This window comes from Mirounga angustirostris, unplaced genomic scaffold (assembly GCF_029215605.1).
Source record: "Mirounga angustirostris isolate CCGP_5_RB_7025 unplaced genomic scaffold, mMirAng1.0.hap1 SCAF_12, whole genome shotgun sequence".
In the NCBI taxonomy this organism is placed as follows: domain Eukaryota; kingdom Metazoa; phylum Chordata; class Mammalia; order Carnivora; family Phocidae; genus Mirounga; species Mirounga angustirostris.
The window spans coordinates 75439591-75456772 of record NW_026991720.1 but is presented as its reverse complement, the minus strand read 5'-3'; the positions used below and the strand labels follow the sequence as shown (position 1 = coordinate 75456772).

The 17182-nt window shown below is 42.5% G+C and overlaps 1 protein-coding gene across 2 annotated transcripts in view; it reads right to left on the bottom strand.

The window, feature by feature from the left end:
* ABCB4 (ATP binding cassette subfamily B member 4) overlaps positions 1-17182 on the bottom strand; it is a 74730-nt gene that overhangs the window by 21609 nt on the left and 35939 nt on the right. The window contains exons 15-21 of one of the 2 annotated variants that reach the window (XM_064575330.1): positions 14729-14890; positions 9560-9736; positions 6915-7061; positions 5860-5964; positions 3938-4015; positions 2390-2473; positions 925-1128 (exon numbers count right to left, since the gene is read on the bottom strand). In XM_064575330.1, the coding sequence (XP_064431400.1) occupies positions 925-1128; positions 2390-2473; positions 3938-4015; positions 5860-5964; positions 6915-7061; positions 9560-9736; positions 14729-14890 (957 nt within the window). The remainder of the gene's footprint in view (positions 1-924; positions 1129-2389; positions 2474-3937; positions 4016-5859; positions 5965-6914; positions 7062-9559; positions 9737-14728; positions 14891-17182) is intronic. The other variant, XM_064575331.1, reaches the window with a different exon arrangement.

Below are 17182 nucleotides of genomic sequence, written 5' to 3'. Positions count from 1 at the left end.
GACAGAGAGAGGCACAGCGAGAGAGGGAACACAAGCAGAGGAGTGGGAGAGGGAAAAGCAGGCTTCCTGCCGAGCAGGGAGCCCGATGTGGGACTCGATCCCAGGACCCTGGGATCATGACCCGAGCCAAGGCAGTCGCTTAACGACTGAACCACCCAGGCGCCCCTCCTGGCCAGTAGTTTAAATAGTTAAATGCATGTACATGTAAATAAAATGTTTCTATGTAGATTTAGATATATTTCAATACATATGAAGAGACTACAGAGTCAAGAGCTTTGAAATCAAACCAGAACTTGAATCCCGGCCATGCCTTTACCTAGTTCCTCAAGTTCCTCATCTATAAAATTGGGATAACAGTAATAGCTGCCTCATGGGATTAGGTGAGGGTGTAATGAGCTGGTGCATGTACTTAACACAATAGAGGGCACAGAGGAAGGCCCAAGTAAATGTTTGCCCAATTGCCACGATAGTTTGGAGCCAAAATCAAAGCACTTACTGCCATCTGGCGGCTACCCACCATAATTGTAGAAATCACAGCCAAGAAGGAAAGAATGATCTCCCAAGTACCAGCAATTAAACGACTCCCTTCTAGTCTCTGCCCTAAGGACTCCTCATGTAACAGAAGGGTGATATTTGTCTCAACAATGACACTGGGCTATTAAGTGAAAGGTGAAATGTACTTCGGATATTCAGAAATTCTAAAAACCACACATAAAGTGCTGTTTGACAGGCTAAGAGCCTTCCACTAATTATCCCATCATCAAGTTACCGGCATTAAGATTACAGTAAATAGTCCATGCAGCGGTGACAGCTGTCAGCTATAGGGAGCACATTTAGTTATCCAAACATGCATTTTGGACGAAATCACCTAAAACACATGTCTAAAAACACTACTTATACTCACTGAAGCCTTATTTGACCCACCTTTCCAGCAGTCTCCAGTTCTTTTTTATCTCTTTTGGCATTTCCAGCCAACATTTTCATTTCAACGATTCCTGATACAGCAATGATGGGAACAACTGATAAAAGCAATAGGGTCAACTGCCAGCCATAGATAAAGGATATGATAATGCCAGTTCCAAGGTTAGCCGTGTTCTGTGCAATTAACGCCAACCTCATCCCAGTGGCCTGCAAGAGTAAAAGCAAAGGGGGAGAAGTGTTTTAAGTTGCAAATGCATAAGCTGCAGTCTGAGGCTTCCCGGTCAGGGAGGAGAGGGCTGTGGGCCCGGCTTACATTTGCTCCCTTTCCTTGCAGTCAACCCAAGACACCCGTGCCTCCCTTATGAGGCTTTGCATGTAGGTTTTTCTTTGCTCATGCCCTGCAGTTCTCATTCCTGGCCTGCCCACACCAATTCAGCCTTACAAAACCAGGTCAGCAGCTTGGGGAGAGGATGTGGGGCGCAGGTACTTTGGCACAAAGGCAACATTTAAAGAGAAAACGAACCCTAGTATACTCTGGTCATTTTAAGAACCCTTTGCTGCACATGGCTAAGAGGGAAATGTACACACCCCCAAGAGACCATCTGCTACAAAGTGCTTCTATCCTAAGAGACCATCCACCACGAAGCACACGTGGAGCTGAATTACTGTTTGTAGGGCTCAGAAAAGGAGGGCAGGTGCACTGGGCGGTGTGGGTGACTCTCCCACCGCTTCTGATTCCGGCTTGGGTGGAAGCCAGCAGCTTCAAAGTAACAGCCCTCAGCTCCAAGGCTGGGGACCTCAGCCAAGGAGAGCACGGCTGTCCCCAGAGACAGTAAGCCACTGAGGCTTGGGCAGATGACCCCAAGTAGCCAAAAACTTAGATTTAAGGGAAGGTGGTGGTTTGTGGTTGAGGTGCGGGTGGGTGTTCCCTCACTGGACTGTTCCATTTGCGGCCGGCAGCCATCCCGTGGCCACGAGGCAAGGAGCATTAGGATGAAGCCCCCTCGGAGGACTCAAAGCCACTCAGGGCCACACACACACACAGGAAACTTGTGTCCTTCATGACATTTTTGAGTCAATGAATTAATCAAGCCTGAAGTCCAGCCTTCCTCTTAATGTTTAGGTCAGTTTGAGTTTTTCTGTCATTTGCAGCGGAAAGCAGCTTAACTGATGCAGCCTTGCTCTATGTTAATTCAAAACCACAATGAAGGGGCATCCGGGTGGCTCAGTTGGTTACAGTGTCTGACTCTTGATTTTGGCTCAGGTCATGATCTCAGGGTTGGGGATCAAGCCCAAGCGCCGTGGCTGGAGGGCTCAGAGTTCAGCGGGGAGTCTGCTTGTCCTTCTCCCTCTGCTCCCCCCCACCCCGGGGGCTTACTGACTCTCTCTCTCAAATGGATAAATAAAACCTAAAAACAAACAAACAAACAAAAACACATTAAAGAAAAATAGAATGAAGTCTACATACTCCTTGGACCTGGGAGGCATCCATTGCAAGTCTTGTACAAAGCACACCAGTACTATTTTTATGATCATCAAACCAGCTCATGTCCTGTGGCACAAAACACACCTTTAAATGAGCTCGAAATTAAAACAAGCAAAGAAAAGTAGATGAAACCTCCACAACCTTCAGTTGGCCCTGGAGTTAGGGGAGAGGAGACATGCAGTGCAGAGCCCTGGTCCCTGACATGAGCAGGCACCCTTGGGGTCCACTAGGACCCCGGCTCCACACTGCTCTGCTGGGGGCCAGGGGATGGGGTAGGGCTTCTCTAGATTGCAGCTGTGCTCACACCAGCTGCACCTGAGGTGGGGAGCACAGGTGGGCATGCCGTCACCGAATCCTTACAACATACACTACGGACACTTCCTCCCTGATGGGGTCATGACCGTCATAAAGGGGCTGGAGTTGTGCTCAACACAACTCTTGAAAATCTAGGCATGAGAAAATCAGCCCTAGTTTCTCACCGTGTTTTGTTTTGTTTTTAAACAAGAATTGAAAGGTGTATGTTAAAAATGATTTTAACTATAGGCTACTCATCCATAGCACCTTTAGTTTCATAGAAAGTAATTTTCCCTACCTAGCAATACTTAAAAGATACTGGAAAAAAGTTTGTAAACTCAGACCTGGCCAAAATAGGATAACTGTTATGGGCTCTTTTGTGAACATGAATATAATCAACTCCTGTCAAAGGCATAGGTAATATTCTGGCCCTCTCTTAAGCCTCCTCTATAAAAACAGAGAATTGAAATTTGCACATTTTCCCACATGTCCCACACTAGACTGTGGACTTCTCAATAGGGTAGATAATGCATTTTATAGTCCCAGCTACCAGTACACTGGTACATAGTTGGTAATGACTGAGTGAATTAACAAAGGAATTAATATGAAAACAGAGCTCAAATAAGACAAAACCAAAACAGTTACCAACATTTGGGAAAATTGTTAGCATAGTCAATCATGAATAGTACCGGTGGTGGGTATTGAGGAGGGCACATTCTGCATGGAGCACTGGGTGTTATGCACAAACAATGAATCATGGAACACTTCATCTAAAACTAATGATGTATGGGGATTAACATAAGAATAAAAAATAAATAAATAAATGTTCATAGCCAAAAAAAAAAATCATGAATGGTACCTACCACCTTTTCCTTTGTTTAATGATATCCTGGAGTCTCAAATGCCTTGCTAGGGCCCGCACAGAATCCAGAGAAGAGCTACACGTCCTTGAAATGACAGTATCCACATGCATAGACATCGTGGCAAAATAACCCCTCAAAGCTACCTAAACCAAGCCTACTCCCATGAGATCTCTGAGAAGACTGTGGATGTTCAAAGACCAGGACAGGATGTTCAAAGAACAGGACAGTGTGCTGGCTGCTGGCCAGTCCCTGCAGGAACGCATGGATGGGGCAGGCAGGTACAGATGTGAATTACAGCACACCCAGAACAATAGAAACAGGCTTCGAGTGAAAGAAATCTGGAGAGAAGGCATTCTCCAGTGCGCACACCTACCTGTCTTAGCATTGCTCTAAACGCCAACGAGCGAAGCCTGGTAGTGAGGATCTCCCCAGCTTTCCCAAACGTGAAGCCCTGGTTGAGGGGGGAGGAAAAGCTATTGTTCCTTTTTGATCATTAGTATTCTGACCGAAGCAGGTATATTCACATTTTTACATTACTTACATATTAATCTGCTATTCAGGTAAAACAAGTCTATGACCAAACACCAATTCGAAGTCCCAACTTCAAATTCATGTACTACCCGATCATTAGCATGCAGAAAGAATCCTAACACCAGAAACCTGACAAAAGTCCAGTTCTGGCTTTGAAAACATTCTAAATCTATTTCCTTTTCCAAACTTTCAAGGACAACATCTCAGTAAGAACAATACCATACATAATTACAACTCTTAGTGTGTTCCTGATACTTCAGGCAGTTGAAAGCAGAAGTAACATAACTCTCTGCAGGGATACATTTTGGCTCCTGTAGTGGAGAGGGGAGGGCAGAAGGAAGGAGGATGCCTGTAGTAACAAGTTCCAAATGGGTTTGCTGGCTCTCTGTCACAGCTCCACCTACTCTCAGATTGGGGAACAACTATTCTTTATCCCCAAGCATTCCTGCCAGAAAATTTCCCTCTTTCTAAGCTATACCATGTTCCAACTGAAGAGCAACCCAGATGTCCACAGCTGGGCCTGCTTCCACGGCCCCTGGGATGGGCGAGAACCTCCAGGCACACTGAGTGTTGGTGTAGGTATGGAGAGTGTGTTCTGGGGAGGACACATGAGGAGTCTTTATGAAGCCAGGAGGACGGGTGCTCAGAGCCTGGGGAGGTGTCAGCCCCAGGTGTCCAAGACTGGCCTGACGCCTCTGGTCTCCTCCTTCCTTGGTGGGCACATCGCTCAAGGACCGTGTGGGCACCGCCGTCTTATGTGTCATCCCACTGTTGTCCCAGCCTCCAAAACACATTTATAAATCCAGCTCCACTCCCTAAATACACCAAGGCCTGGGGCTGGACTGCAGCCCTGAGCTTCTACTAGTGAGGCAACGATTTCTCAATAAAATGCTTGCCTTGCTTTTCCCATCGGTCCAACGACAGAAGACAAGCACGCTGGATGGGGCTAAGAAAGCTCATTTTGCTGACACAATGGACTGTGTTAGAAAGGTCCACGTGGTGCTGAGGTACAGAGACAGAAGAAATGTACTAGGAGTCTAGGTTGAAGAGGACAAACAGAGCAGGGCTGACTAGTTCCCTCTGGCCAGGGCCACAGTGTCTAAATGCAAGAGGACACATGTTTTTTCATAGAGTTCATCCATCAAGGAGGAAGAAATCAGAGCAGTTACTTTATATTGTACACAGAGTCACAAGAGAAAATACTGTTGTACTGACTTTTTTTTCTGGTTTATCATGAGTTTAACTGGAACTTATGTTCTCCTATGAATTCAAGTCTCTTTTTTTCCTTTGTAATCAATGTTTGCTGTGGGCAAACCTGGAATGTAATAGAATTTAGCACACAGGGAAGTCACAAATCCTTCCGCGTAAGGACACTGCTCTCTGAAAGAGCCTCACACACTGCATTTACAATTCATTTTTTTAAGCTTTTTATTTATTTGTCAGAGAGAGAGACAGAGAGAGAGCACAAGCAGGGGGAGCGGCAAGCAGAGGGAGAAGCAGACTCCCGACTAAGCAGGGAGCCCTGTGCAGGACGTGATCCCAGGACCCCGGGATCATGACCTGAGCCGAAGGCAGATGCTTAACCATCTGAGCCACCCAGGTGTCCCTGCAATTCATTTCAATCTAAGATTTGGAAGCTCCATTAGGTTTTGATTAACTGATAATTACTGTGTATTAATAGGTAATGAAAATCTAGCTAAAAGATAATTTATATTGTCTAACAGAATGTAGACTTGATGAGAAGATGAAATCATAGGTACCTACCTGAAGGAAGAAAGTAAAAAAGGAAATAATTCCCAGACCTAAAAAAAGCAATGAGAACATGTTGCATTTCTGCTGCTTCACTTCATCATCCCCTGGTCCAAAAACCTACAAAAGAACATTTAAAATGCCTATTTGGATTACAAGATCCTCTTCACTCTTGCCATAAAAAAAATGACTTGAGCGTCACAGTTGAAACATGAGGCTTTGAACGTGTGTGTGTGAGGGGCAGGGGGTTATTGTAATATATCTACAACAAAAAATTTACCATTGTAACCATTTTTAAGTATCCAATGCAGTGGCATGAGGTTCATTCACAATGTGGTGCAACCTTCACCACTACCCACATCCAGAACTTTCACATCGTTTCTGGTAAGTTCCTACAAATATCCCCCACTGAAGTTAACAACTGGATAGTCTGAGTCTTCTAGGTCTCTGACTCCCCAGGCCTTGGAAGGATTGCTCAAGCAATGATGTACTTGCTATTGTTTTTTGAATACTTACTTCAAAGCAGACACTCTTAAACGCTTCACCTTAGAGTCATCTATATAATCTCCTTCCATCCTCAGCCATCCTGTGAGTACGTTTATTTTAGAGATGAAGGAACTGAGGCACAAGGAGGGACAGCATCTAGCCCAAGTTCTGCACAGCTGGCAAGTGGTGGTCCAGCCTGTGCCGAGCACCTGGCCGCTCAGAGGCTGTGACTTGAGCCTGTCCTTCCTTCACCCGCCCCCCACCCCACCCCCAGCCACGCTGTGAGCATGCATCTCGTCTCCACAGGTGGGAAGGGGATGACTGCCTGACCCCAGTTTCACCCCAATGAAGAGACATAAGGAAAGGCCTCCATCAGTGATTTTGACTTATAATATCATTAATATCCTAACTTGGAATGGGTTGAAAGGCTACTTTTTCTTTTGCCTCACAGCTTTCCTCAGAAGGGAATTTAAAACTTCGGCGTACTTTAATCTGAGGCTGCTTTACTCCAAAATGGACCCAGTGGTGAGGCTGGGATGAGAACGGATTTAATTCAAGCTGCTAAGCGATGTCTGCAAACTTACCGCTACCATTTCTGAGAATATGATGGAGAACGCCGGCTGCAGAGCCCCGTTAGCAACGGCGCACAACGTGCCGACCACAAAGTATGGCCATTCCGTCTCATTCAATTTCAAGACCTTCAGAAAAGACACTGGCGGCACATTTTCTTCCTAGAGCACACACACACATGCACACAAATATACACGTATCAGGGCCAACTGGTGATGACACAACAGTTACCAGAGTGTGTAGACAAAGACAGCATTGCCCTCAAGGAACTTGCAGACAAGGCGCAGAGAAGGACGCGTCCACATCCAACTACTGAAGTGAGACATCCTGTTATAAAATCCTAACACTGGCGACTGATGACTCGGCGTAAGCTGAGGGAGAGCTGTTCACCTGAGAAGCAGTCTCCATGGTGTCATCGGCCCATCTCTGTTCCAGCTTCAGCAGAGGGAGGCAAGGCAGGACAAAACGCTCTGGGATTTAGGTCCCAACTCCACTCAGGGATGATGTTGGGGTCAAAGGAGACAATACCCATGAACAGATGGATAAAGGTCCTTACAAATGTGGGACACCATAAGTAACCTGAGAACACGGGCCTGGCCTCCTCACCCCCAGAACCCCATCCAGGGCTGCCTTTTTCTGGGACATGGTCTTCTCTCACAAAATCAACTTAATTATGCCCATTTTCTTTTATCACTGTTCCTTGGCAGGCTTCTCCTATTTCAAAGCTTAGCTCGTTTTGTAATTTTTTTTCTTATGTATTTACATGCCTCCTTTTATGAGTTTTGTTCTTAAAGGTGAAGCGTGTATGTCTTTATATCCCTAGAAACTATCCCAATACCTGGCACATACCAGATTCTCAGCAAATGTCAAACTCAATGCCTTCTCAAACATGAAGGATTTAAGTCACATAAACTACCACTATAGTCAGAATATTCTCCTTTAGAATTAAACTAGATACAAAAAGTGCCTATGGAATCCCATAGCTTTACGGTCATTTACAGAGATCATGTTTGGGTCTCTATGAAACAGAGAACATAGCAGTAGGTTCCTCTCAGCTCTCTTTTTTCAAGCCACCCATTTTCTTTGTATATTCTCCTCTTCTCTTTTCTTTGTATTTTCCTTGTATTTTCTTTTCTTGTTTTTTATTTCTTTTCTTTCATTTCTTTTGTTTCTTTTCTTTCATTTTATTTTATTCCCTAGTTAGCGTTATCTTTAAGTCCTAGTCTCCAGCCTGATAAATGAGCGTTTTCCTCAGACTACTCTCTTCAACACACACAAACAGGTCTCCCCAGGTCCCTCTCATCAGGCTTAATTCCTCCCTCTCCTTGGGCACGTTGTCAAACCCCCTCTGATGGTACTTGGGACAATCTTATTGATTGTGGCATTTTCTGCCTCCCCCTCTTCTCTGTGCAATTCTTCAAGAGAAGTGGTCCTCTCAAATGCCAGACTCTAAAGACTTAGCAGCATAGCTCTGAAGATAAACGAGAAAATAAAAAGTGGATACTTCCACGGCCAAAAGGGGAGTAGGTTGGAATTCTTTATCTTAAGATAAAGTAACTTCAAAATAGTGTAACTATTACTCTTCTTTCCATAAATATACCAAGATTAAGACCTCTAAGAGAGCCCTTGTAATTTCTGCAGTAAATAATATTGTGGGCAGAGAAAAACAGAAGCAATCAACTCTCAGCAGGATTAGTTTCTTTAGGCCAACACAGGAGTAAAAATAAACCACATTTATCAAGTAACATCCAAATGTATTTTCAATTTCTTGAAATAAGAAAATACCTTTTCTTAGAATGGATTCCCTCACGATGATAAAAGTTTCTATTAACTTGAATTAATGATACCACAAGTCTTTAGATGGAAAGTGTTAAAGAACATACAATTTTGCTATTTTTGGACATTCTGCCCTTCTTCTTAGTAAGAGAATTCCAATCTAATTCAGAGTGGCAATGCGTAGAGTAAAAAGATTAGATTTTTTTTTATCTTCCCTGTAGCTAGGTATGGCCATGGGATTAAGTTATGGCCAGTGACATGTAAGTAAAAGTATTGTCTGGAACTTCTGGAACATCTTTGTTTCTTCCTGCTGCTTGGACTGTGGATGTTATGGCTGGAGCTTCAGGAGCCCTTTTAGATCCTTGAGGATGGAGGTCACAAGCAAGCATAGTGAAGATAAGAATGAAAGGAGCCTGAATCCAAGGGAACTGTGGAGACACCACCACGCCAGCCTCGGGGTTCTTACCACTAAGGCTTTCTTAGGTGAAAGAGAAATGAAAACTCTTAATCTGTTTAAACTGATGTTATTCTGGCTTTTCAGCATAGACCATCAGAGGTAATCCTTCCTAACAGAATGCAAATATCAGGGCCTTTTACTGTAGCTTTATCTCTGGATCTCAAAGATGAATGGCACGTCTACCTTTAAGCATCTAATCACAAAGACTATGTTTCTGGATCTATTCCTCCCCCACCCCCAGAAATCCACTTTTAATTGGAATTGATTTTAATTCATTGTCAACTGCATTTAAAAGTTGAAATTTCCTTTTTTCCAGGAAGGGTGTCATTCAGAGTAGGAATCGTCTGTGTCTGCAATATATTTGCAAATGTAAGAATTTCAACAGCAAAACTTTACCATAAAAGATTTAAGTGAAAAACAACTTACGAGTTCTTTGGTTTCCACATCAAGGCCATTCTGAGACTTCCGTGAATTCCTAAGGCTTTTATGAGTAGAATTCCTAAATATGCGAGATTTCCAGCCACTTGGAGCCATATCCCCCGCAGCCTTTTCATTATTTAGTTCAAGGTCAAATTCTCCTGAGTGGATCTGGTTTCCTGATGTCTGAAAGAAGAAAATGTTAAGTTGTGCACGTGTGTGTCTCCAGATGGGTATAACCTCCAAGTTTAGACCCATAAAGCCATTTTGAATATCACATGGGCCACGGCTTGTCTTGTCGATGCCCTAACAGCTTCTCAATCAAGATTATCTCGAACACTGTGAAGAAGTGTTTCAACACAGAAAAGCTGTGTTAAAGGTTAAAAAGGACAAAAAGGTTAAATTTCATTTGAACCATATAAAAATTGGAGAATAAAAGTAGTTCCTAAAAATTAAAAGGCAAATTTTCCATCATCTAGCAGGTACATAGGAATTTTCTCTGCACTTGGGAATGCAGGAAACAAGTCATGACCACCACCAGAGGGAAGAAGAATAAATAGAAGTATTACTGAGGGCTCATTTTTAAAGCTACAACCAAGGAAAAGCTGGTCACTCCCCATGGGAGGCAATTAAACTGCTTTCCTTGACTGGCCGAGTGCATTCATTTTCTTCCTTGTATCCTGCTCAGACTCACCTCACCCCAGGTGACCCCTCTTGCAGGCTAAGCCTCATTGCCTGCATTGGGATCAATTCTCTCCTTAAAGAGGCCAGGGGAAGGGTAATTTTCCAATCTCTGGCTTAATGCCTGGTGAGGAACATCAAGCCAATGATGCTGGACTCTAACTTTGAGTCTAAACCTCTTAATGGTTTATCCAGGACCTGAGTTACTGTAGTATTGTCATGTTTTTGCTCCTCTTCTTCAGGTCCGCTGCTCCTACAGCAGCCTTTCCAGAGCTCTGTGTATTATCCGATCCTAGCTTTTCAGCTGTGCTTTCAATACCCGACAAAACATCTCTCATGTGCCTTGAGCCACACTGCAGTGATATGTTCTGGGTGGTGGACTTCCCTGCTTGCTTCTCACTGGAACTGTTTCATACCATCTCCCAACCCAACCCAACCTAAAGCCTTAGTCTTCTAACTGATCCCTGCATCCTCACTTCCATCCATTCCCACACCGCTACCAGATTCATTTTCCTAAAGGACAGTTCTGCTCAAATCACATCCCAGCTCAAAAAATCTTCCACAGGTCCCCACCGCACACTCAAGCCTGGCTCCCCCAAATTCTAGCTCATGGCAAGTCAAACTGGACTACGTTTTTGAACACCTTTTCTTCTCCTCCTTGTCATCTCCATGCTATCAAAGGGTGTCTCAACGGACAGTTCTTCCAGTAAGCCCGCTATGATTTTAGCCTTCTGTGACCAAATGAACAATCCCTTCCTCTCTCCCATAATATTTTTTTTCTGTGCCTTACCTAAAGCCCTCACTTGGTGGGTGCTGCGGTCACTGAGTTCCAAAATCAAGATGGCCACTTTAACAGGTGATGAAAAGTATTTATTTAAAACCAATAGCCCTTATTTCTTACACCTGAATATACCTCAGCAGCTGGTTCAAATATTTAATTATAAAAAGTAAAACAAATGTTGAAAGAAAATATGGGTGAATATCCTAAGAACAGCTCCACATCCTGAACACATGAAGGGAAAAAAATGATAATATAATTACATACGATTTTAAAGCTTTTTTTTATGGTAGCCAAACAAACTGCAAAGCAAAATTAAAAGAACAAAGCAGGGGGGCACCAGGGTGGCTCAGTTAAGCGTCTGGCTCTTGATTTCTGCTCGGGTCATGATCTCAGGGTCTGGGATAGAATCTGTGACAGGTTCCGCGCTCAGTGGGGAGTCTGAGATTCTCCCTCTCCCTCTGCCCTCACAGGTGCTTTCTCTCTCCCCCTTCCCTCTTAAAAAAAAAAAGAGAGAGAAAAGCAGGAAAAATATCTCCAATACATGCAAGAGTATATTTCCTTTTTATGCAAGTTCTTATAAGTCAATATCAGGAACAACCCAAGAGAAAAATGTCCTAAAATAGGAACATATGCTTTAACAGAGGAAAAAATACAAATGGCCAATGAACACGTGAAAAGATGGTCAATCTCATGAATAATGAAAGAAATCTGGAAATACTGTTTAGCTCTTTTAGGCTAGTAAAGATGAAAAATAAATACCAAGTGGCTGTTAGTGCCTATCAACAGGGGTTTGGATTATGAGAATCTCTCAAATTTCTAAGATAGTCATGTTTGAGGTTTTTTTTTTTTTTAATGCTTGGATTTTTAAAAATAAGAATGCCTGACATTTATAATCAGGAAAAAATTAAAATACATTTGAAAGCAACAACCAAGAGCCACCAGTCTACCTAATGACAAAGCAAGGACCTTTCTACTTGGAAACAAAAGTGAGACAAGGTTTTTTGAATCTAGGTTGGTTGGTCTTTGGAACTGGAAGAAAAAGCAGCACATTGGCATGAGCATTTAGTGAACACCCAGGCTCCCTGTGGCTCTTTCCTCCAACTCTGCACCAGCACCAACAACCCAGAAGTGGGAAATGTGAGTGCCAAGGTGGAGAAGTTCAAGGGGACTAAGAATCATAGAATTTGCCAGAGCTGGTGGAAACATGAGTGCTCATCTTGAGCTGAACAAGCGAGGACTTGCTGAAACCACGGCTTAGCTGGTGACAAGCCTCATCTATCACAGGACACTGTTCAATCTTCAATTGAATGACTTTTCCTAGGAAAGAAAGGCTATGGAATACGAAATAGAAGGTCAGAGCTGTCCTTATCCCCCTTGGCGGCCTCCCAGCCTAAGTGCCCGTGGGAATGGAAGGTCATTCTTTACGGGGCACGGAAGCTGCCAGGCAGGAGAGAATATGGTTACCTCATTGGAGGATCGAACAGGTCTTCATAGGCAAAACCACGCAGCCGTAGGAACCATTAATAAAATGAAAACGAAAACTGCAGTAAAGGAACATTATACTTATTTTTTTAAACGAGGGAAATGATAAAGACCCTGTGATGGCTAGGCCATATAGAAGCAATTAGTAAAAACACTATAATTACTTCCCTCCTCCCGGAAAACATTCTCTGGTAAATTGAAGCAAGAGTTACAAGATTTTCCATCGTTTCATGTGGTAGTTTCACTTTGGGGACTTTGAAAATTTCAGTAACTAATTATTTATCATGCATCTATTTTGTGTCGGATGCTTTTTAAAAAAAAAAAAGTTTATTAAAACATTTCACATACCATAAAATTAACCCTTTTAAAGTTTTTTTTTTTTTTGAAAGCATATTCAGATGCTTATTTCTTCACCTTATAACAAGCTTGCATGGTAGATTTAGTGTTTTAAATGTGGACACTAAGGCTTAGAGAAGTTACTTGTCAGAAAACAAAGCCAAGTTTTGACTCAACTTTTTTGGAACCATGTTTCCAAGGGGTAACAGAAGTATTCCCTGCTTTTCTTGAAAGTTCACGTTATGCAGCTTCACTTTTACGAAAAACCTACATTAGTACCTATTTTCACTAACCAAAAGAAATCTGAAGAGGATTTTCGGTCTTATGAAAAAAAGGCGAAGAGTGAAAATAGCTTTCAGCCTTGGTTCGGCCGCCAGAGAGGGCCAAGCTCCTTCCCAGACGACACTCAGCATCTCAGCACTTGGTGGCCAGAGCTTTGTGCTGTGTCTCTGAGCCTCTGTGCTTTATGTCGATTTGTTTTGTGTACCCGTTAGCAAAATCTGTCCTAAGGTATCAGAAAAGCCCAAGAGAGGTTATTTTTTGGGTCTGGGAATGCTCACAGTTTTTTTCCATGTAAATTAATGGTAATTTCTCCTTTGCTTTACACCATTTTGGCTTATGAAAGGTTTTATAGGAGCATTCTACTTTTGGATAGCAGAGGAAACATATTTAGAATAGAGGAATAGGGGTGCCTGGTTGGCTCAGTTAAGTGTATGACCCTTGATTTCAGCTCAGGTCATGATCTCAGGGTCGTGAGATTGAGCCCGCGTGGGGCTCTGTGCTCAGCGGGGAGTCTGCTGGAGATTCTCTGCCCCTTCCTTTGTCCCCCCCCCACACGCTCGTGCTTGTACATGCACACTTTCTCTCTCTCTCCCTCAAATAAATAAATAAAATCTTAGAGAAATACTGGAAATAAACCAAGTGTCCAACTTTAGAGAAATGACTAAGCAATTTATTACACATTAATATAATGGACTGCTGAATACCCATTAAAATGTTACCATCTGGGGTGCCTGGGTGGCTCAGTCGTTAAGCATCTGCCTTTGGCTCAGGTCATGATCTCAGGGTCCTGGGATCGAGCCTCACATTGGGCTCCCTGCTCAGCGGGAAGCCTGCTTCTCCCTCTCCCGCTCCCCCTGCTTATGTTCCCTCTCTTGCTGTCTCTATCAAATAAATAAATAAATAAATCTTTTAGAAAATGAAATAAAATGTTAACATCTGGATGATATATCTGAAATATTACGGAAAAAACAAAATACCCATGTACATAATAGTTATATTTATAGATATATATACATTTGCTTTGATATAAGAATCATGTTTATAGAAAAAATATTTCTAGGTTAATTATTCTGTAAAGTTGCACAAGTAAGCATTATACAATAGTAATACAAACCAATAATTATCAATAGTACCTGTTTTAGGAACTAGAGTGAATGATTTTTTTAAAAAGACCACACTATTCACTTCCTAAAGTCATGACTCCTATTGCTGGTTTTGTTAGGATCATCTAAAAAGCGTTTTAAAATCACACAGGACCTCCTCCAACTGCTGGAGATCCTGGCATTGCCCTCTTCCTCCTGCCTCTTCTCTGATGGTCCTTAATCTCATGGTGGAAAGGACCTGCTAGCTTGAACACATTCCTCGGGGCAATTAAGGATCTCTGTCCTGAGGAATAAATTCGAAATGTTTTTGACGTCTTCCTTTACTTCCCTCCTCCCTCACTTTTTTCTCTTTCAGGATTCTTTGGCTGATTCTGAATTCAAGTCTCAGATGCACATTTTCGGTATCTTCCAGAAGTTTTCTATTTCTCAGCATGGCATTAGCTGCCTGATGTTTTAATAATATAAAGAACACTCTACTGAGAAGCCGAAAACAAAATCCTGGGGCGCACATACCTGCATGTTAACAAGCCTGAAGTACACGCCCTCCTTTTTCATCAGCTCCCGGTGGCTTCCTTGCTCCACAATGACACCATCCTCAAACCCGGCGATTACGTCTGCGTTTCGGATAGTGGACAGTCGATGGGCTATCACAATGGTGGTCCGGCCTTCTCTGGCCTGAACGGAGGACGGATGAGATGCAGCAGTGTTACTAGGTGCATGCATGGGTCAGCACGTGGATGCACGTGTTTGCAGCTGATGAGAACAGCTTCCCCTGTGGGACAGAGACCCTCATCTATGGAAGGCTAAGGTGAGGCTTGAGTTCTGGACCAGAAAGGAGGCCAACCTCTCCAGTACGAGGATGGATAATTTGGGAGGCTCACGGTGGTGGAGGCTTACGCAAGAAAACCAAGAGAAGGTCTGACCCTTCTCTAGTGTTTTCATACTTGTCTGAGGAGCCTTCCTTGCCAGTTATATGGCAGGTTAGAGCTTCAGAAGTGACCTGTTAGCAGAATTGTTGTCAAGTGCAGCCTTCTCCGGGGCACTCCTGTAGGGTTTCTTTAGAGGAGCCTGATTTCAGCTGTAATTCTGATGGGCTGCATGCAGGCAGTTCAGATGAAAATGTACTTGGGGATCAGGATGGTTTAAATAATAGATCAGGGACCATCTGCATCACTACCTCTGGAGTGGGGCCAATACATTTGTTTTTTAACAAGTGCCCCAGGTGAGTTTTATGCCTGCTAAAATCTACAAATCACCCCGTTAAGTAGTTCTGTGAACTCACATGTTAGCTTGGTGGGTTTATCAATGGGCATTTAAACCCTGGAAAATGCTCATCAAATTATTCATACCATTAAAAAGGTTATTCCTTTTGATATTCAATGGCTCTCTTAGGCTATAGCTTCTTAAGAGCACTCCTATTCCAAGGCAATAAAATAATGTCATTAGGATGGTTATTAGAGGAGAGCTTAATTCACCTAAGTAGTTAAAAATGCAAATTAAAAATGACAGCTAGGATTCATAATAGCCAAAAAGTGGGAACAATCCACATGTTCATCAGTTAATCAAGGGATTAAACAAAATGAAGTACATCCATGCAATGGAATAAAAAGGAATGACATTCTCATGCATGCTTGAATATGGATGGACTTTGAAAACATTACACTAAATGAAAGAAACCGGTTACAGAAGACCATGCATTGTATGATTCCATTTATATGAAATTTCCAAAATAGGCAAACCCATAGAGACAGAAGGTAGATTAGTGATTGTCAAGGGCTGGGATGAGCATGGAATGGGGAGTGACCTGATAATGGGTACAAGGTTTCCTTTGGGAATGATGAAAATCTTCTGCAATTAGACAGCAGTAATTGTTGCAAAATCTTGTGAATATACTAAAAATCAGTGAATTGTACATTTCAAAAGGGTGAACTTCACAGTATATGAATTATATCCCAATTTTTTTTTTAACAAAGAGCAGCCATGAAATTTCTGAGAAAGAAGTTAGCGAGAGGGGAAAACCTCCAACAGATATTACACATAAAATGCTACTCAAAATAGGAATTAAAATAGTAAAATCCAGGGGAAGCTATCAATGAATAGGCAACTTGATCAATAAACTAAAATAGAGAGTCCAGAAATAGACATAAAACATTTAAGAATTAGTATATGATAAATATGGCATTGTCTACCAGTAGGGAAAAGGGTAGATTGTACAGTAAGTGGTATGGAGCCAACTGTGTAGCGACTTGGAAAAAAATAATGTGGTCTTTCTCCGTCAGTCCTTACACTAACATTACCATCATCAACTGTGTTTAAATAAGTATAAAAGAGTTAAACCACAGAAAAAGACAGAGACTAGAGCATTGCTCTATTGGATAACATCTCAGACTTTCAATTTTTAATACCCAGGCCCCAAGGAAGCATTCATAAATACCCACCGATGTGAAAGCTGCATGGCTTGGTCCATGTATGGTAAGGCACGTAGGAAATAATTTGATCATTCTAATCATACTCGTGATACTAATAGTGATGAGTAAATTGTTAACAGTTACTATATTAACATTATGATAATCATAGGTTGATACTACGTCAACATTAAAAAAAAGCCCAGAGGAATTACAGTTAGACTTGTGAGTAAATGATTGGTGTGCAGGAGAAACAAAGGATGTATTGGTGAATTTAAAAGTTAGCAACTGTCACCCTTGACGAAGAAATTCTGGCAAGAGTAGATATTTGAAACGAAGAGGGTTTTTTTGTTTTGTTTTTGTTTTTGTTTTTTTTAGAACTCGCCAATGTTCCAATGATGAAAAAATATTGGCAAATAAATATCCTAGATTCAAGGACACCAACTGTTAAGAAATGTGGATCTTCTGCAAATGTTGGATGTGCAGGGATAAAAGGCCGGTCCAAACAAAGGGAGTACTAATCCATTAGCCTTTCTGGAACCTCTGAGGGAAAGGGGCAGGG